General features: G+C 45.5%; 5 protein-coding genes across 7 annotated transcripts; 2 read left to right on the top strand and 3 right to left on the bottom strand.

Annotated features, from left to right (window-relative positions):
- Positions 1-613: 613 nt before the first annotated feature.
- Positions 614-6366, bottom strand: LOC108030018 (tripeptidyl-peptidase 2). The gene is made up of 12 exons (XM_017102532.3): positions 6018-6366; positions 5426-5762; positions 4821-5370; positions 4013-4567; positions 3489-3610; positions 3274-3430; positions 3005-3210; positions 2782-2945; positions 2605-2716; positions 1549-2544; positions 1159-1486; positions 614-1099 (listed from the first exon to the last, which is right to left on the bottom strand). The coding sequence occupies exons 1-12, from the start codon at positions 6186-6188 to the stop codon at positions 727-729; spliced, it is 4071 nt and encodes a 1356-aa protein (XP_016958021.2). The 5' UTR covers positions 6189-6366; the 3' UTR covers positions 614-726.
- A 376-nt stretch (positions 6367-6742) lies between these two features.
- LOC122818159 (glutamic acid-rich protein) lies at positions 6743-8575 on the top strand. 2 transcript variants are annotated; one of them, XM_050887872.1, is made up of 3 exons: positions 6743-6960; positions 7137-7223; positions 8129-8575. In XM_050887872.1, exons 1-3 carry the CDS (start codon positions 6862-6864, stop codon positions 8354-8356), a joined length of 414 nt encoding a protein of 137 aa, XP_050743829.1. In that variant the 5' UTR covers positions 6743-6861; the 3' UTR covers positions 8357-8575. The 2 variants fall into 2 exon arrangements, with proteins under 2 accessions (XP_050743829.1, XP_043947781.1); XM_044091846.2 differs by lacking the exon at positions 8129-8575 and adding an exon at positions 7931-8048 and having other exon boundaries at positions 6758-6960.
- Positions 8576-8712: 137 nt separating this feature from the next.
- Positions 8713-12032, top strand: LOC108030016 (tyrosine-protein kinase transmembrane receptor Ror2). The gene is made up of 4 exons (XM_017102531.3): positions 8713-9098; positions 9238-9517; positions 9590-9832; positions 9889-12032. Exons 1-4 carry the CDS (start codon positions 8724-8726, stop codon positions 11172-11174), a joined length of 2184 nt encoding a protein of 727 aa, XP_016958020.1. The 5' UTR covers positions 8713-8723; the 3' UTR covers positions 11175-12032.
- Positions 11839-12535, bottom strand: LOC108030020 (uncharacterized). The gene has a single exon (XM_017102535.3). It carries the CDS (start codon positions 12382-12384, stop codon positions 11839-11841), a length of 546 nt encoding a protein of 181 aa, XP_016958024.1. The 5' UTR covers positions 12385-12535.
- An 89-nt stretch (positions 12536-12624) lies between these two features.
- LOC108030019 (apolipoprotein D) lies at positions 12625-17188 on the bottom strand. 2 transcript variants are annotated; one of them, XM_017102533.3, is made up of 5 exons: positions 17069-17188; positions 15581-15797; positions 13370-13524; positions 13235-13307; positions 12625-13059 (listed from the first exon to the last, which is right to left on the bottom strand). In XM_017102533.3, the coding sequence occupies exons 2-5, from the start codon at positions 15713-15715 to the stop codon at positions 12787-12789; spliced, it is 636 nt and encodes a 211-aa protein (XP_016958022.1). In that variant the 5' UTR covers positions 15716-15797; positions 17069-17188; the 3' UTR covers positions 12625-12786. The 2 variants fall into 2 exon arrangements, with proteins under 2 accessions (XP_016958022.1, XP_043947780.1); XM_044091845.2 differs by having other exon boundaries at positions 15581-15792.
- Positions 17189-18478: the final 1290 nt, after the last annotated feature.

The following is an 18478-nucleotide window of genomic DNA, read 5'->3' as shown; positions in this document are numbered from 1 at the left end:
GTTTTTCTAGCTCTTTTTGTACACCACTTATCTATTCTTTTTGGTAAATATACAAAGGACAACGGAGTACATGTTTTTTCCTATATACTTAAGTAGTCCAAAAAACAATACAAGTTTTTACTAAAATGTTCATTTGTATTTTATTCACATTGATAAAAACAGTGAGTTAGACCAAATTTCCGTGATTTCCACTTCCATTCGATGCTCTTTCTGCTCTCTTCTGTGCTATTGGCGGATTTGATGGACCGTCGTAATAATTAGTATTTTCCGATTCCGTTTCCCTGCCGGGTGATTTTCCCCATACGCAGATTTTCGGTGGCCGAGGCATCGTTAAGGCTTGCCCCATATACATCAGGACCACGATCTTAAAAATCAGAAATTTCCAGGCGAGCATTCTGAGCAAATAAAGTTAACTAAAGATTATTTTTTGAACAATTCCAAAGAAAAACGAGTGTTCTTATCTATAAGGAAGTTAGGTCATTCGAACTGCTCTAATTCCAAAGAAAAACGAGTGTTCTTATCTATAAGGAAGTTAGGTCATTTTCAAATTAATTCGAACTGCTCTGCGAAAAGCTCTGTTTAGCCCAGAATGGCTTGTTAAAGACAACGTATATAATCTTTTCAATTAATAGCATTTATTCATATACATACGGATTACTTTAGTTATAAAAAACAATGATCGCATAAAAGCTTGAATATTTGTGACGTATAGTGCTAAAACAGTGCTCAGAACAAACGGAAGCTGCTGGGGAAGGCGGTGACCATCATGCGGTTGATCACGGTCCGGATGTGCTCGTGACCCAGGGCGCCGTTGATGGCGGCCAGCTCCTCGAAGTGTTCCCGTGTGCGCTTTTCCTCGATCAGCTTCACCACGTACTTGTACATGCGGCCGTAGTGGGCATTGGCATAGGCATGCCACAGGGCGAACTGAATGGCCTTGGAGTCGTTGGCATCCACGAACTTAATAATCTCCGTGTACAGGTCGTTAATCTCAGCCAGGCGATCCTTGATGCTGTCATCTAAAACGGCCAGCTTCGCCAGGGCAATTCCCTTCTTGCTCAGCGCCTCGATGAGATTGTTCTTTTGCTTGTCCATGTTGCTAAAGGAAGAACCGACTTAATTACTTCTTGGAGTCTTTTAACTACCTATCCCACATACGTCTTAATCTTGGCTGCATCGGCACGAGTGTCGTTCTTCAGGCCATAGTACGAGAGCAGTGCCTCGGCATCGGTCTCCTCGATCACCTTGTCGGCCAGCTTCACAATGCGCTCCAAGGCGCTGCGCAGCTTCTTTTGGTCTTCCTTCTGCTTGTCGGAACTCTCTCCGGCCTCCGGGGGAGAAGACTTCTGTGCGTTGGCGAAGGTCAGCGGCAGTTGCGACTTCAACTGGTTGGTCTCGATGTTCTGGATCAGCAGCAGGTTGGCCTGCAGATGCTTGGGATGGGCAGCCACCACCTCGTTGTAGATCTTCTCCGCCATCTCTAACTCTACAAGATGATAATTTGTTAAAGAAATCTTACAGGAGGATATATTATTCTCATATAACTACCACACTTGACGATGTGCGAGCACTGGAAGTCACGCAAGCTTTCGGCATAGTCGTCAGCATTGGTCTTGCCCTTTTTGGGAGAGGCGGGGCAGGCAGTGCTGTCTACCGGCGAATCGCTCTGGACCGTGACTCCATCGCCAGCCGCGGGATTGGCAACCGAGGTGGCCGCTTGGGGGGTGCCTGGAGCCTTGGGTTTGGCCGCATTGGCCGTGGCGGCGGCAGCTGCAGCTGCTGTAGAACCTGCTGCGCTGGAACCATTGCTTGAGCCATTCGTATGCGCCTTTTTCTCGGCGGGATTTAGGATGTAGGTGAAGGGATGCACCGCTACGCGCCGACCGGCCTCGTCTTGCGGAAATGCCAGGTTGCCACTTAGCCAAGCGCACTGGGCGGGCAGGTTGGCCTTGTTGAGACGTTCCTGGGCAATTGGGGCGATGTACAGCACACGGGTGGCATCCCTTAGCACAGCTGAGACAAACTTGCGGCCGCCCACGACGCACTGGTTGTAGTTCTCATAGAAGTCCAAGGTGAGCATGTTGGGTAACTTAAAGGCGGCCACCAGATTGGCCTCCGAGATCTTTTCGAGCAGTTCGCGCTTCTCGTGACGCACCTGCAACCGAACTGTGTAGTCGCCCTTCTCGAGCTTTGTGAAGAATGTCTGGGAGTGGGCATCGCCGGTGGCCACCAGGGCCTTGTTCACATCGTACAGCATCCACATCTGGGACTCGAACTCAGCTTCGTACAGCAAATCATTGAAGATCGGAGCATACAGGGCAACCTCTGCGGCCTTCGCCACATTCAAGTTGAAGACCAGCAGGTTCTGATACACCTGGCGACCGTCTGGGATGACATCACGGGTGGCACTCAGCGGCGAGATCTTGGCCTCAGTGGGCTTCAGCACCACTGCGGCGGTCTTTAACTGCAGCACCGGTTGCACGTCCTCTGAAACCAGGGCTTCGACCTCAAGCTTGTGAATACCCCTTCCCGCGTGCATAACATCTGCAAGATACGAATTTTTTGAGTTCAATGAGGCTTATAAAAAGTTCGGCAGCAACTCACAGGCATTGGGGTTGTGAGCCTCCACGCCACGGAACACCAGGCTGTACTTCAGGTGACTCTGGCCGTAGTTGGACCAATACTTGGCAATGCACAACTCCAGAATCTTACCAGCCTGAAAATAGTTATTTGCTTTCGGTTAATAGGAATATGCTTAGACAGCCAATCGGATTTACCCACCTTAACCTTGAAAGGCATGGTGGACTCTTGCTCAGAGCCGACAGCCACAATCTTCATGGTCTCGAGTTTGCGGCAGGATTGCTTGGGAAGCAGCTGATTTGTGTGAACGAAGAACTTGCCAATATCCTTGCCACGATTAGGATCCGTGATGCGCATGCGCAGCTCTTTAAAAAGGGGAAATAGTTAGTTATTTTGTTAACATATTTCAAGGATTAACACTTACCCGCCCAAGTGGCGTGGTCGGGCACCAGGATGAAATCTCTCTGAATGGTGTTTGGCTGGAACTCCACGCTGTTATCTCCCTTGGACGAAGCGGGTTCAAAGACGGGTGTATTATGGTCAGACTCCAGTACATACGGCTGGACCACCGTGACGGGAATATCGAAGAGAGCGCCCTTCTGCACATTGTCGGTGTCATAAGCACGAATTCTGGAATAATATGGATACATTGAATTAAGATGTGGCAACGTTTTGGGGCGGCAGGCATCTTACACGGCGCTGTGAACGCCTGGCTGCAGTCCAGTGGGATCGATGCGCACCACAATAGTGCGTGTGCCGTAGCTGAGATCTAGGAAAGCTCCACACTGCACCCAGGGCTGCGAGGCAATGAGATTCAGGCGCACATTGAAGTTGAACTTGTCCTTGGGATCTGAAAAATTGCAAGAGGTTACGGAAAGAACGGTATCACGTATATGGTTTCAACTAACCAGCCTCCTTGTCGTTGAAGAAGATCGGCTCAATGTTGACATTGTAATCGACGAAGTTACGCTGCACGCCCTGGCGCAGGTGAATGCCCTTGGCCTGATTGTTGCCCACGCGAACGGAGAACCTAGGGGATAAAATAAGGGAATATGTAGGTATATATACAATCTTAAAGCTTTAGAATCTTCTCTTAGGTTACTATTTCTGCAAGCGAAAGGAACATGATGTCAACTTCTATAGATGTACAAACATAATAAACCTAAAATCTCGCCTATCACATTTCTGATAAGCTGCAGAAATGGCAACGTTTTCATTTTACAATTTCAATTTGTTTATCGACAAAAAAGAAAAAGAAAGAAATAATAACCGGTAGAATGGCTTTCGTTTATATAAATGGTAATTTGATTTTGACTGCTAATAAATAAAAAACAATTAAACCGGTTTGCCAAATCTGCTGTTCAGCGCAATTAGTAATTCACCGATTTGATTTCTCTGCTATTCCCAATAGTAACCTCTCACCAAAACCAACCTCAGCATATTATCCTTGGACTGCCGGTGCTCCGTCAGATGCTCGAAGGCCTTCTCCACATTGAGCAAGCCATGTCCCTGGGCAAAAGGATCCACGTAGCCCAGCTTAGTGGCAGTGACGCTAATCGCACGCTTAATACTGTACGGCGAATACTCGATGTTCTGTTGCTTCAGTCCGGAGATGAGCAGGGCCACGGCGCCGGCTACATGAGGTGCCGCCATACTGGTGCCGTTCATCAGCTGCGACTTGCTCATGGTAAACTGTGGCACGGACGCAATGGCTCCGCCCGGAGCGCACACGGTCACGCCCTGGCCGCCGTCGATGCACGGATCTCGCGATGTCCAGGTGTACACATTGCCGGGCAACTTCTCTCGCATCGCATACTCGGCCTCCATCATCTGGGGCGAAACGTAGGCGCCCACGCCGATCAAACTGGGCTGGCTGATGTCCGGCGGAGTGCCCACGGTGCAGAGGGCCGGGCCGTGGTTGCCGGCCGAGGCTACCCACACAACGCCGTACTTGTTGACAACCTCGTTCATCAGGTCCCCGATGCGGCTGCAAGAGATTAGAGATAAAGATTAGACTTTTTTCCATGGCTTTTGATGGTTATCAGTTAGGTTTGTGTTTGTCGGCTGGAATGTGTCGGAGACAAGAGGACTGGAGTGTGTGAGTATTCGGTTTTCGAATGTCATTTACCTCGACGCACACAACTTCTTTCTTCTGCGACGCATTTCATCTAACCCAGACCCACTAAAATATATCCACATATCTGGGATTAGCTGCCGTGAGTCCAATCGGACTTGCTTACCCGGAGTTCGACCAGTTGGCATGCTCGCCGTAGCTCATGTTAATTACATCGATGCGCCTGCCCTCGCGACACAGCTCCATCACCTTGGTCATGGCCCTAACCAAAGCCGTTCCGGTCTCCATGGATCCCAATCGTCCGTCACCGATGGTCATCGACACAATCTTGGCATTCGGCGCCACGCCATCTACATCCCGGGAGCTGTGGTTCCCGCTGGCAATGGATGAGACGTGGGTGCCGTGGGGTGAGCACATGCCTACCACCTCCAGTACATTGCCTTCGTCATGGACGTTGACGGATATCGAAAGGAAATCGTCTACGTTCCGGGTCTCGTGTGTCCGCGAGTACTCCCCGATGCGCAGGGCCTGCTCCAGATCGCCCTGCTCCGTGGTGTCGATGATGGTCAGCCAGCCGTTGGCCGTTGGGAAGAGGATGCAGTCGTAGGAGGTCTTAATGTCGCTATACACTTTCTCGTAGCTGTTGAGCATCTCCAGTTCAAAGTCCAGGTTCTCCTTTACTATCTTCTTGTCCCAGGGCAGCTTGGAGGCTTCTCCTGAGAAAGGAAATCATTGGTCACTCAGTTGCAGGAAGGAAATAACCTGGCTCACCTGGATTTTGTGACTCAAATTCGACAATCTTGCGACTGGCATTGGCAGTGGCCGTCTTGTGCGGCTTGTCCCACTGCTTCAGCTTGGCCTGTGCCACGATGTTGTTCCTCACCTTGGAGGGCACAAGATCACTGAAGCTCTTGAGGCCCACCCGCACCGCCTTCTCCGGGTCCGTATTTAGGGACAGCAACTCCGGACTCAGCTTGAGCGTGTTGCCCGACAGACCCTTAAAGCTGCCGCTCTCGTCCGGCGTCACCTTCTTCTTCATGTCCACATCTCCGCAGCCGGAGCAGTCGTACCGCTCAATCACTTTTACGGTTTTGCCATCGCACAGCGTCTGTTGGTAGGGAGTAGGATCAGATCAATGGAGGAGCCAGTGAAAGGTGGAAATGGAAACAAAAGCAGATTGCAAAGGAGGAACCAAATGAAGGGGATCAAGATGACGGATTGGGTATTAAAGGATGAAAAGGATTTATGGAGGTTAACGTTTAAGGATAAGTAGGTTAAGCCGGGAGCAGTTGGACGGAACAGTGCCAACACGGAGCACCAGCTGGACACCGGCAAAGAGCGTCTGCGAAAAGTGCCAACTCACCTCCAGTCCCGTTGCTCGGGGATCCACGCCGGAATCGAAGATGGCTATGGTGACGTCGCGTCCGTCGTACTCCGGGTACTTCTGCAGGAAGTTCAGCACCCCCGTCTCCGCCTTCGGGACCAGGGCGCCCGTGGGAAATGACTCGACAATACCGCTGGTGGCCATGCTCATGCTCCTGCTCTCCGCTGATCTGTCGCTCTTCTCGTTCTTGGTGTTGTGCTGGATGTTGTTGCTGCGCTCGGAACTCTGTGAGAATTCCCTGGTCGCTATTTCAATGGAGAATTGGATTCGTAAGGTAGGACCGAGATTCGAGTGCAAAAAAAACGGGACTACTGACAAGGCAAAACACCGCAAATATACCGAAAAATACCAATCTGATTGGAAAGTAAACTGGTCACACTACTATACACTGAAATTAAAATTGGTTACTAGAGAAGTTTTTAATTGACATAAAAAGAATTGACTTTTCATTTGAGCAATTTTCTATAGATTGCAAATCCAAAATATTTCAAACTGACTTAGTTTATTAAGATCGATATCAACTTATTACTCATAAAATAACTCTTAACCCTCGTCAGTATCAGTTGTCTGCTTGTCTTGGCAAATGTTATGTAAATATTTATGTTTCTTAAAAACGTTCATCCAATATGTTATGTTGGAATCCTAGTAGCACCCTGAAGTTCTGTCACAGCTACTTTCTTATCGGTATTGTTTCACCTCTAGTTCAACAGTCACTTTTTGGTATATTTTCGAGGCCACCGCTGTATATTTTAACGGCCCATCCGCGGTCCCACTAGGTTGTCGTCTTTTGGAAAATATCATAACAATCCACCTTCCCGACAATATGTGGTTCGAAATCCTACCTGGCGCCGTGATCATCACCACGCTCCTGTCGGTGCCCATATACGCCATGTACGGCCTGGACAAGCTGACCATCGGCAATGTGAGTTCCAGGACGGCCTTCTGGCCGAGCAGCTCGAAATTCTTATATAACCGCAGCTGCTGGTGCACCAATCGGAATTTGTTCAACATTATTGAAAGGCCTACCTTTCGCACAGGGTTCTACGGCACTGGGGACACTTGCTGCGGAGTTTTTAATATTTTTCGTGTGCTTTACAGGCTTTCCGGCGCAACATGGACGAGCGTTTCAGCCGAGTGATGTACCAGCGCGACTTCCGACTAACCAACAATCCCTACAAAATGAACGTGAGTGATATGCTGTAGTCTGGCCTGCTTAAAAATCATTTTCGGGTCATTTTTGGCGTCACTTGTTATCATTGAGCTTTGCCCGTAAACGTTTACGTTTCTTTTAAGGGTTTTGGTTAAATTACTTTTCGTGTTTTATCAGTTTCAACAAATTTTTATTTTACTTAACAATATCATTGTAATTATTGTCTGTAATATCATCTCACATATTTTGAGTTGTAAAACTTCGTGTTTTACTATTTTCCAAACATTTTTATTTAACTTGCCTAGCATTGTTATTGTTAATTTTGCATCTAATATCATGGCACATTTTTAGGTTGTATACAATTTTTGGTTGCCTATTGACAAACTTAATTTTAATATTTGGTTTATTAATTGCTTTTGTATTTTATCTTAAGGAGTACTAAAAATGTCTTTTTACTCCACTGAAAATATGTATTCGATTCCTCCCTTATCTAAACTTCCAATGTCAATTAAATTTTATGTTGAATGAGTTTCAATACATTCACTTAATTAGTCGAGTATTATATTTCAATTTATTTTTTAAAATTATTTTTTAAATTCTTTTTATTTAAGCTAGCATGGTGGTTGGTTTCCTATTTTAGTTTCATCTGTTGCTCCATCATTTCCATTCATTTTCGCATGATCAACCCAAGAGGTTTAAGAACCAATAAATTCTATTCAAAACCATTCCCGTTCTCTTGCAGGGTCTGGATGCTATACCGGATGAGAAAACTAATTAAATGTATTTAAGTGAAGTTTTCCGTTTAAGCTTAAGTGCAAAAGTGAATAAACGAAACGTATAGTTGGAAAGTGATAGTTGAATTGGTCGCATTTTAGTTTTCCCTGTAGTTTTCCACAGATGTGTTTTTCCCTGCTTTGGTGTAAAGACCCTTTCTTTCCAGGGACTTGAACAAATTCCCGATGAAGAGGAGAAGAAGGACGAGAAGGATCCCAACGAGGACTACGATGTGGGCGATGATCCCGCGCTGTTGAAGAAGCGTCAAAAAGAGCGCAAGTTGAGGGAAAATCAGCTGAAGGAGGAGGAAAAACAGAGGGAGAAGCAAAGGAAGGAGGAGGAAAAGCTCCTGGAAAAACAGCTGAAGGAAGAGGAAAAGCAGAAGAAGAACTAGCAGGAATAAAAACAAACATTTCGGCTGTGTAGCCCCCAATCCGAATAGAGGTCTCTCGGTGTTTGCCGCCATTTAACAACCCTGTTCTCGTGACAGGAAACCACCCCTGTGGGAGAAGTACGGGTGGCGAAACATCCCGTCGTTAACTTTGTGTGGTATTCGGTGAAAAGGCGTCGTCGAGCTGTGAGCGCGCAAATAAACAAATATTTTACCGACTAATTCTAGATTTCTAACTTAAAAGTATTTAAGAATTCGGGAAATTAGAAGACTGCAGAGTTAATCCGTAAAATGTTTGAGTTTGTGGGTGCCTGTAGTGATTTCTCTTAGAAACGTTGGGCAAAACCAGGCATACACATAAAACACAGCCATGGCTGCCGGGCAATGGGTGGGGGTGGCTGAGCGGGTGCTTCGTGGGCTGGGGGTCAAGAGGGTAGCCAGCCTGGCTTGCCTGGCGATGTGCGTGCTCTTCCTCGCCAGTGCCACGCACGCGAACTCCCTGAACGCCATCGAGGAGCCCGTCACCCGGCGCCACCACCAGCGACATCACGAACGGGAACGCGAGCGGGAGGAGAACGGATATTGCGCTCCGTACAGCGGCAAGGTGTGCAAGGAGTACCTCACCGGCCAGGTGTGGTACAGCCTTGATGATCCAACCGGCGGATGGAAGAACGAGCAGGTGACCACGGCGCTCTGGGACGAGCTAATCTCCGATCTCACGGGTCTATGCCGAGAGGCCGCCGAGGTGAGGAAACCAATCAATAGCTTAGAGCCAGCTTAGAGACCATTAAAACTTTAAAAATTGAAAATCCTTCCGCATTACTCCTCCCTGTAACCCACTTTAAAACCTTATAATTCACATGACTAATCGCAATCCCTTAAAGAAAATGCTCTGCGCCTATGCCTTTCCCAACTGCCACATGGAGGGTGGTCGCGCTGTGAAGGCTCCCCTCTGCTTCGAGGACTGCCAGGCCACACACCTGCAGTTCTGCTACAACGACTGGGTGCTCATCGAGGAGAAAAAGGAGCGCAACATGTTCATCAAGAGCCGCGGGCACTTCCGGTTGCCCAACTGCTCCTCCTTGCCGCACTACAACGCCTCCATGCGGCGGCCCAACTGCTCCTATATCGGGCTCACCGAGCTCAAGGAGTCGGAAGTGAGCTGTAAGTCCCTATTACCTGGATAATCTTAAAGGCCTTCTCAAATTTTTAATTTTTCCCTCTTTTTTTCTACAGACGACTGCCGCAATGGCAATGGCCGCTTCTACATGGGCACCGCAAACGTGTCAAAGTCTGGCATTCCCTGCCAGCGCTGGGACACTCAGTTCCCCCACAAGCACTTCCAACCTCCTCTGGTCTTCCATCAGCTCCTGGAAGGCGAAAACTACTGCCGAAATGCGGGTGGCGAGGAGCCGCACCCCTGGTGCTATACTGTGGATGAATCAGTGCGCTGGCAGCACTGCGATATACCCATGTGTCGTATGTAAAAATAATCCCTTCCTCCAATGTCCACCTAATGCCCTCGTTTATTTTAGCGGACTACGTGGACCCCAATGCCGGCGATTTGAATACGCCGATCAAGATGGAAAAGTTCTTCACGCCCTCGATGATTTTCCTGCTGGCTGGGATTGGTTTCGTGGCCATCGTGACCCTGCACCTAATGATTCTACTCGTCTACAAGCTGTCGAAACATAAGGACTATTCGCAACCCCCAGGAGCAGCCACAGCCACGGATTGCAATGTCTCTATGCGCGGAGGAGGAGAGTGCGGCGGTAATTTGAACACCAGTCGGGAAACCCTCGGAGGCAACGGGAACACCAATACCTTGGGCAAATGGGGCACCATCCGAAGCACGGCCACTGTTCACAGCAATTGTGTGGCCCTTACCACGGTGACCAGTGTGCCGGATGGTAAGGGCTCCAAGCCGAATGCACGCCTGGAAAAGCTGGAGTACCCACGTGGCGATATAGTGTATGTGAGATCCCTTGGCCAGGGGGCTTTCGGTCGAGTCTTCCAGGCCAGAGCTCCTGGACTTGTCCCCGACCAGGAGGATCTCCTAGTGGCCGTGAAAATGCTGAAGGACGACGCCAGCGATCAGATGCAAATGGATTTCGAGCGGGAGGCCTGTCTGCTGGCCGAGTTCGATCATCCCAACATCGTCCGGCTGCTGGGCGTGTGCGCCTTGGGCAGACCCATGTGCCTACTCTTCGAGTACATGGCTCCCGGCGATCTCAGTGAGTTCCTGCGAGCCTGCTCCCCATATGCCACCCACCAGGCGCCGGCACGGGACCGTCTGCAGCTGAATGAGCTACACCTGCTGCAGATGGCCGCAAACATTGCAGCGGGCATGTTGTATCTCTCAGAGCGAAAGTTCGTCCACCGGGACTTGGCCACCAGGAATTGCTTAATCAACGAGCACATGGCGGTGAAGATCGCCGACTTTGGGCTATCGCACAAGATCTATCTGCAGGACTACTACAAGGGCGACGAGAACGACTTCATCCCGATCCGATGGATGCCGCTCGAGAGCATCCTGTACAACAAGTTCTCGCTGGAGTCCGATGTGTGGGCCTACGGCATCTGCCTGTGGGAGGTCTTCTCCTTCGCCCTGCAACCGTACTTCGGCCTGACCCACGAGGAGGTGATCAAGTACATCAAGGAGGGCAATGTGCTCGGCTGTCCGGACAACACGCCGCTCTCCGTATACGCGCTGATGCGTCGTTGCTGGAACCGCAAGCCGAGTGAGCGTCCTGGCTTCGCAGAGATCAATCACTGCATCCAGCACAGCATTGCCGAGAGTGAGTGCAAAGCGATGCTCTAAGGGACCGCCGACGGAGTTGTGAGAGGAAATCAGTGTACCACAGAACTATCGTCCGCCGTCTTCCGGGGCATCCAATAGAACCGTATATACACGCCAGGGTGGGGGGAAAAATCGTAGATGGGAATGTCATCTTAAAAAAAAATCAAACTTTTTATTTTAAGCTTAATTGGCACATTCGTATACCTGATATCACGAGTTTATATCCTGTTGTATCAGAGAAAGCCCTATTTAGAATTACTTATGATTTTAAAGATGACTCTCCCAAGCTATTATTTTTGAATTCAACCCACCTTATTAAACACTCTTTTATACTAACATATGCAAATTGATTTGAAAAATTGCACTAGGTGAGATCAGAAGGGCAACAGGATTGTGATTAAGTTAGTTTCGAGACCACTCCATATCGTTAAGAAATCGCTACGGTACTATGTCTTTCAATTGATGCTTCCTCAGCGAACTTTGTTTACTTGATTCAGACACTATTTTGATATAATTATACCCCTGATCTCTCGTCACCAATCGAATAGTCTGCCACAACGAACGCATCATCAACGTTTCGTACTCATATCTAGTCTGTAGTTTAAGTTTATATATATGCGCATATGTAGATTGCATTTTAATGGGATTCATTTTTGACTAGGCTTAAGCTCTGCCATCGCAGCACTCACAAAGATCTCTGATCGCTGGGTGGGCGAACATGAACCACACACCGGAGACCATCAAAACAATAAGTTATATGAGATATGGAATATTTAGAGAACTGTCTACAGCCCGCATTTCTGGGCACCTTTACATAATCTTTGTAACTAAAACAACGTGTTGATTGTAATTTGTATAAATAAACCATCCATAACCGTATCACATCAGCAGTAGTAGTAGTTATAGTAGTAATTGTTGTAGTAGCAGGGGTTATAGGTTGCGGGATAGGGCACAGGTAGGGGCACGGGAAGAACTCCGCCGTACCCAGCATACCCGGCGTATCCAGCGTATCCGCGGTATCCTCCATAGCCGTAAAATGGCCGAGCTCCTCGGAAACCGCCGGGAGGTCCTCCTCTGAAACCTCCACGACCAGGTCCGCCGAATCCTGGGCCTCTTCCTCCAAAACCACCTCTTCCGAAGCCACCACCTCTTCCTCCGAAACCGCCTCTTCCGCCTCCAAATCCTCCGCCTCGTCCTCCTCCGAATCCTCCAGCATGACCGCCTCCACCATGCCCTCCTCCACCTCCGCCACCGCCTCTCGCCTCAGACATCTGTGACAGGGCTACCAGAATTACCAATCCTAACAGGAACCACAACTGGGACATCTCCGGGCAGAACTCTATCGATCCGCGGGTAAATTACGACTAAGTTCAGGTGACTGGGAAATTGTATTTATTGCAAACTAATTAGGACACCCACGTTAATTGGCAATGCGAGCATGAGCTCATATATAGAAAATCCCCGGTCGATATACTCTTATTTGTTTCTGTATTTGCGTATTTTCGCCTTTCCGCCGATTCACACTCCTCGATATCACAGCAGCCTAAAGATTAGGCATCAAATGGAATTTGTTCCTTAACCGAATGAACTTAAATATATACATAGATGGGGGATGAGCCCGGAAGGCAGCATTTTAAAGCGCCTCTGGGCATTGTTTGTTTTTGCTGATGATCAGCCTTTCCGGATCCAGCGAGAGCCGCTTCAACACGTCATACACTTTGGAGCGGATGTCCACCTCGAAGTCTCGATCACGTCCAAGAATCCAGATCTGGTCGGAGTGGCCGAGGGATCCAATGCTGCCACAGGACCACAGAATGGCGAAGTTATCGTAGTCCGTGTAGAGCACCTGGTACTTTCCAGAGCCTGGTAGGAGTCGGGCAATTACATCCGGAAAACGGGTGGTGAACTAGGGTTGTAAAAATGTGAATATAAAATAGATATTTTTAATTGTATCTTAATATATGAAATGATGTCATACAAATTTATATTATCTTTTTGATAGGTCCTCCAATTTTCAGTTATAATAAAATAGTAAACAAGGCTGTTTTTAGATTTGTTAGTTTTTTAAAGAAAAACCATACCTTGAAATCCATGATCGATGATCGACTGTTTTCCGGCGTCGCATACCCGATGTTTACGTTTGGATTGCCAGTTCTAAATGGGAAAAATACAATACTTTGAAATTAGAGAACTCTTAAAAGATTTAGGTGACCTACATGCGATTGATGTTTTTGATAGCCACAGCCAGCTTGAAGTTTGAAAATCTGGACTGTTCCGCCTTGTTGTAGGGCTCAAACTGGAAGGTAGTGCATCCAGAGGCGATTTCCGGAAGGTAAAACGAGCGCTCCACCTCGAACCAATGGCCCAGGACCTGCAGGTTGATTCCGTATAATAAGTAGTTTGAATTTAATAAAGAAAAGTTAATGTAGAAAACCATATAATATAATCTGCGCATCAATTCTGAAAAACAAAAAAAAAAGATTCCCTATAATGCCACCAAATTCCCTAGTGGGATTATTGAAACCTCTTCGGTATAGAAAAGGTCTATTGCACTTCTATAATAAATGCATTCCTCCGATCATTAGCCTACGCTATAAGTATACTTTCTAAATGTTGTACAAACCATGTGGCCCACATGTGTAGTTGGTATCGTTAAATTCCAGTCTTGTCATAACTGGAGCTAGAACCATCTTTAAGCCATTAGCCTGAGACCCGAAACCTTTCTTGGAACTCAAGCGATTTGTCACCCAGCGTTTCTCTCGGCCAAGAAACACTTAACTGGGTTACTAATTCAGCCCCCTATCAACACCACATACCTTAAGCCCAAACAATGCGTGAAACGTAAACATTTTGGGAACTGGTTTTGGTTTTTGGCTGCTGGCCATTGAGAAGAGCCGCGCTTTTGGCACTAGCCCATCATGCAGTTCAAAGTCGCAGGGCGCCGCATCGCATTTAATTACCACTGACGTCGACCCGAGGTCTTTGCCCCGGGTCAAAAGTGGGCGCTGCGGGCGGGGACGTTGTCAAATGGTTTAATTCACGCCTGTCAACAGCTCAATTGGATGATGTACCGGTTGGGGAAGTGGAGAGGAGGACGCCGGACCCACATAATGTGAATCGCACTGCCTCCTCCTCACTCGGGCCATTATGCAGCATTATCATTTATGCAAATCAAGGCTCAATCAATTTAATCTGAGCTGCTAAAGTGAGTGAGCCAATTTTCTAGTCCATGATCTCTGCGGTGCCAATTAACAGTGGCTGTGTGATTCAAAAAATTCCACTTATGGTTTCACAGAAACACTAAAACATGTTTTAGGTGCCCAGATACCCTTTTGTTTGAAGAGTTAAAAATAGTTTTATTTACAACATTTCACTTTAAACTTATAAAGAAAGAAAAAAGTTATACAGAGTACATTTCCTTTCTTTAAACATTATGTTTGTATGGCGTTCCAAAAATACTTTAGCAATCGCAGGAGCATACAGATTGTATCCCAAGACATGTCACTTGTAATGGAAGTTATAGTAATTTAATGTTCGGGTTAGGGACGTTCGACTGTAAATACACTTTGTTGTCCTTGGCATACCCATGTCTGGGCATTGGTACTGGTTGATTTACTTCTTTATAAAATAAGTGGCTTGTTTACCATCGGACAGGCCATAAAGCTGTTGTGCCTCTCGCCTCCTTCTGTAAAACTGGTTTGCATTTACACGGTGGATCGGATTTGGTGGCCTTAAATTGGTTCAAGTTCATCTTATGCACCATCCACACACTGAAGAAAGGCCTTTGTCTTCGAATGCCGCCTTGTGCTAATTAATCGAAGATGTGACACGTTTAGGATGATGGCGAATAACGATGATATGGATGGATTTTACAATGAGTCTCGAAGGTGTAAGTCAGAGAAACCCAACTGGATTTTTGCCAGTCTCAATTATACCTTGAGAATCCCAAGTCTAACAATAAGACGCCAAAAATGTTTGGGGGTATAAGCTTGTATTACAAAGTAATTTTTAAAATACCCAAATAGTTTTTAGCGCCGCTCGATAAGTACTTTTAGAATCCCAAGTAAAACATCAAACCCCTACATTGTTTAGCTTTGTAAGGTAGTATTACAAAATACATTTAAAATAATGTATCAAACTATAATATTTATTTTGTTATTGACATCAATAGATACGTTGTATAATCAGATCATAAAAACAACTTGAATTTAGAATTTAATTCAAAAATAAATAGTAATTATTCATATTACATAAGTTGACCTTAACACTAAAACATAAATTAGTTTTCAAAACAAGAAAAAATTTAATTTCTTTTAATTGGATTTTTATAGTTTTTCCTCTATAGGTCTCAAGATCTTTTAAAATATACCCTAAAGTTCCGTGCTGTTTATAAACTTCCGCTTCGATGGGGTCAGCAACTAACTCACCCGACTCATATTAAACTTTGGCATCGATGGGTAATTCGGGCAACGTCCAAATCCGTAGGCATTCGTCCCGGCAACTGTCAGTAATAGAACTCCGGACACAAGCCAAACACTCGAGACCTGTGGCTGACCAGCCATAATTGTTTATTTGTTTGTTTCAGTTCACTTTGGATATTTGGCACTTCAGGCGGCAGAATTGGCACAACAGCACCCAGCTAAACTGTGTAGAATTCGAAATCACGTAATTTTCATTGAACGCGACCGTATTCACTTGGCTTGGTGCACAAAGTGATTTCCGATTGGACGGGTTCACTTGGCCAACGAACTGGGGATCAGCATTAGCATTTACATTTCCTCAAAGTAACCACCGTCCATTGGTATACCGGATGGGAAGTGTGCGATAATGAAAACGTGCTGTCTATATCTACCGGCTTCGCTGAGCAAACCTGGACGACTTGGTCAGTGCCGAGAAGAAGTGAAAACCACTAACTGGGTTGGCGGCGCCGTTTATTTATTTATAATATTTGGCCTGGCTTGGCTCGTGCCCGTTCGGCGGGTTACGTAAAAGAAAAGCCAACGTCAAAATGCAGCTCAAAACTGGTTGCCCCACCGATTTTTCGCACACACGCAGAGATATTGCGCATTGCAAAAAGCGGGTAAAAGCGAAAATGCCTAATCGAGGAAATACCGGGACGCATCAATTGTGTCATGGAGTTAGTCGGGTGCATTGCTCGATTTATCTGCGAAAGTGTAGTACAATACATGTACTTTTTATAGATTCGTTCGGGCGTATCAAGTTCAAGACAAGTAGGAAGACCGTTTTCTCTTCACAACTGCGGCATTACCGCATAGCCGTGGAAATAGCCAATCACTAATTGACCACTAAATAGAGATGTGAAAGGTACTATCTATCCGTATCTACAGGTAGGTTTACCTGTCTACGGTATCTGGACGAAATCTAAAAATGATTTTACTTCTGCTATCATAGCAAGATCAGTGAAAGGGTTCTTATGTATTTTGAGGGAAATGGGTCATGGAAATAATAATATTTCAAAATTATGGAATAGATCAATAAAATCAAAATTATAATATATCAGAATTCAATCGATTCTTGTTTTCTCAACCCGTTTAACCTGAATAAATGTAGTGATTCGATTCGGTTGAAAATGTTATTATATGTTCTACCGAATAAAAATCAACTTTTCAAAGGCGCATTGAAAGTACCTCGGTTTGGTGAAAACATATCTGCTATTTTGCACCTAGGTACAGCCAATAGACACTTCCCATCACTGCCAATAGCAAAGGTGTTAATTTCATAGGAAACCACAACACAAGTGGCATAAAATAAGCCAAGGCAATTGCGAAATACTCTCGTTGTCCAGCTGATTTCACTTTGTGCACATACAAGTGCTCGCTTCGTTTCGCGTGAAGCTAAAAATGTTGGAAATGCACTTGTTGTGATGCAGATTTATCTGACATCTCTTTGTTTACATCGTTTTTGCGGGGTTCTTTGCCTTCGCGGTTTTTATCTCGCCAACTCGAGTCTCGAATAGCGCCGGAAACGCGAAAAGTTCACATCGATCGACCGCTCGCGGCAACCGTTGAAAATAAACTGAGCGGCAATTTGAATTTGACTCAATATCTTCTTCGGACACATGGTCACACTTCTCGAATGCCTCTCGTCGATCGATTAAATGATATTAATTCGGACTGGTCACATTGCCTGCTTACCGCCTTGTCTATCGATCTTAAATTTAATAAATTCCTCGTTTCCGATATTTTGTTTTCAGTCTAAACTATTTATGTTCTTAAAATATGAGTTTTTAAATATTTGAAGACTTTAAACTAAAAACTTGCAGCAACTTGCAAACATGAAGCTAGTAACCTCTAGTAAAACCCAACTATTAGCAAGAGAAAGTAGGTTTAAGTCTTGGCTAACGACATGTAAAATAAGCAAATAACGTAATGTAAAATTCGATTTGACTTTGAACTAAAACAAAATATTTTTTGGTTTTAAATTAATTATTTTCTTTTAAAATAAAAGTATATTCAACAAGAATCTGAGCTGTTCGGAAGAGCACATATCCGCCAGCCTTTATTCTAGTAAAGGAACAGGACTTAATCCTGAAAATGGATGACGAGACAGCGGTTTTCTTGTGAAATAGTTTTTTAAAATCCAATACTTAAAAATCCTTGATTAGTTACGAACTATTCATACAAAATAAAAAAACGATGCCACCGTTCAAATGTGTGTGGATCGTTCAAAATAAAAAGACAATAAGGCCGATCGAATATTAGCGATTGTTTATGATTTAATACACATAAATTCCTTTTATAATAATTTATTTATTTGCTATTAATTTAAAATAAGTCCAAATTGTTTGTATTTATTAAAAGGCTGCCAAACTAAAAGTGTTCTGAAAATTAAAGTGTCCAATTGTCCAACTCGCTCTTAATCCATTGAATGGGTTGCCTGAGATTTAATCCCTAAATCATACCTGAAATCAAAAAACATAGTTTGTAAAACCCGAAACACTTTTTAAACCCCTAAAACATCGAAATTGTTTATTAAATACCTTAAAATCGTACTAAAACACGTAATGAAATGCTCTTTCCTGCGTCCAAGTTATGTTTGCGTAAGCACGCAGTACATCATCAGTAGTATGCAAAGGATACTAAATGCAAACCAAGCCATCACTGGGATTCTGAGGGCATCAACTGACCACAATGATTCATGACCTTGGTATGGGGTGTAGCCCTTCTTAAACTGAAATGTATACATTAGCCTCCGCACAAAAAAAGAAAATCCCATAAGCGATCCATTGAATACTCTCCTGGCCAATCACGGAAAATGTTGCCCCATTTTCCATAATCGTTTATTTCCAAAAGCAGCATAGGTCT

This window comes from Drosophila biarmipes, chromosome 2R (genome assembly GCF_025231255.1).
Source record: "Drosophila biarmipes strain raj3 chromosome 2R, RU_DBia_V1.1, whole genome shotgun sequence".
NCBI classification, from domain to species: Eukaryota; Metazoa; Arthropoda; class Insecta; order Diptera; family Drosophilidae; genus Drosophila; species Drosophila biarmipes.
Note: the sequence above shows the minus strand (reverse complement) of the source record. Positions and strands in the feature narration are given on the sequence as shown.

Coding starts and splice junctions, on each gene's coding strand:
- LOC108030018 (XM_017102532.3), bottom strand. CDS start 6,188: ATGAGCATGGCCACCAGCGGTATTGTCGAGTCATTTCCCACGGGCGCC. Junction 3,431..3,488: donor CTTCAACGACAAGGAGGCTG/GTTAGTTGAAAC, acceptor GCAATTTTTCAG/ATCCCAAGGACAAGTTCAAC. Junction 2,545..2,604: donor GGCTCACAACCCCAATGCCT/GTGAGTTGCTGC, acceptor CGTATCTTGCAG/ATGTTATGCACGCGGGAAGG.
- LOC108030020 (XM_017102535.3), bottom strand. CDS start 12,384: ATGGTGGAGGCGGTCATGCTGGAGGATTCGGAGGAGGACGAGGCGGAG.
- LOC122818159 (XM_050887872.1), top strand. CDS start 6,862: ATGTGGTTCGAAATCCTACCTGGCGCCGTGATCATCACCACGCTCCTG. Junction 6,961..7,136: donor ACAAGCTGACCATCGGCAAT/GTGAGTTCCAGG, acceptor TGTGCTTTACAG/GCTTTCCGGCGCAACATGGA. Junction 7,224..8,128: donor ACAATCCCTACAAAATGAAC/GTGAGTGATATG, acceptor CTTTCTTTCCAG/GGACTTGAACAAATTCCCGA.
- LOC108030019 (XM_017102533.3), bottom strand. CDS start 15,715: ATGGCTGGTCAGCCACAGGTCTCGAGTGTTTGGCTTGTGTCCGGAGTT. Junction 13,525..15,580: donor CAAAGTTTAATATGAGTCGG/GTGAGTTAGTTG, acceptor ATCAACCTGCAG/GTCCTGGGCCATTGGTTCGA. Junction 13,308..13,369: donor ATCAAAAACATCAATCGCAT/GTAGGTCACCTA, acceptor TTTCCCATTTAG/AACTGGCAATCCAAACGTAA.
- LOC108030016 (XM_017102531.3), top strand. CDS start 8,724: ATGGCTGCCGGGCAATGGGTGGGGGTGGCTGAGCGGGTGCTTCGTGGG. Junction 9,099..9,237: donor TATGCCGAGAGGCCGCCGAG/GTGAGGAAACCA, acceptor AATCCCTTAAAG/AAAATGCTCTGCGCCTATGC. Junction 9,833..9,888: donor CTGCGATATACCCATGTGTC/GTATGTAAAAAT, acceptor CGTTTATTTTAG/CGGACTACGTGGACCCCAAT.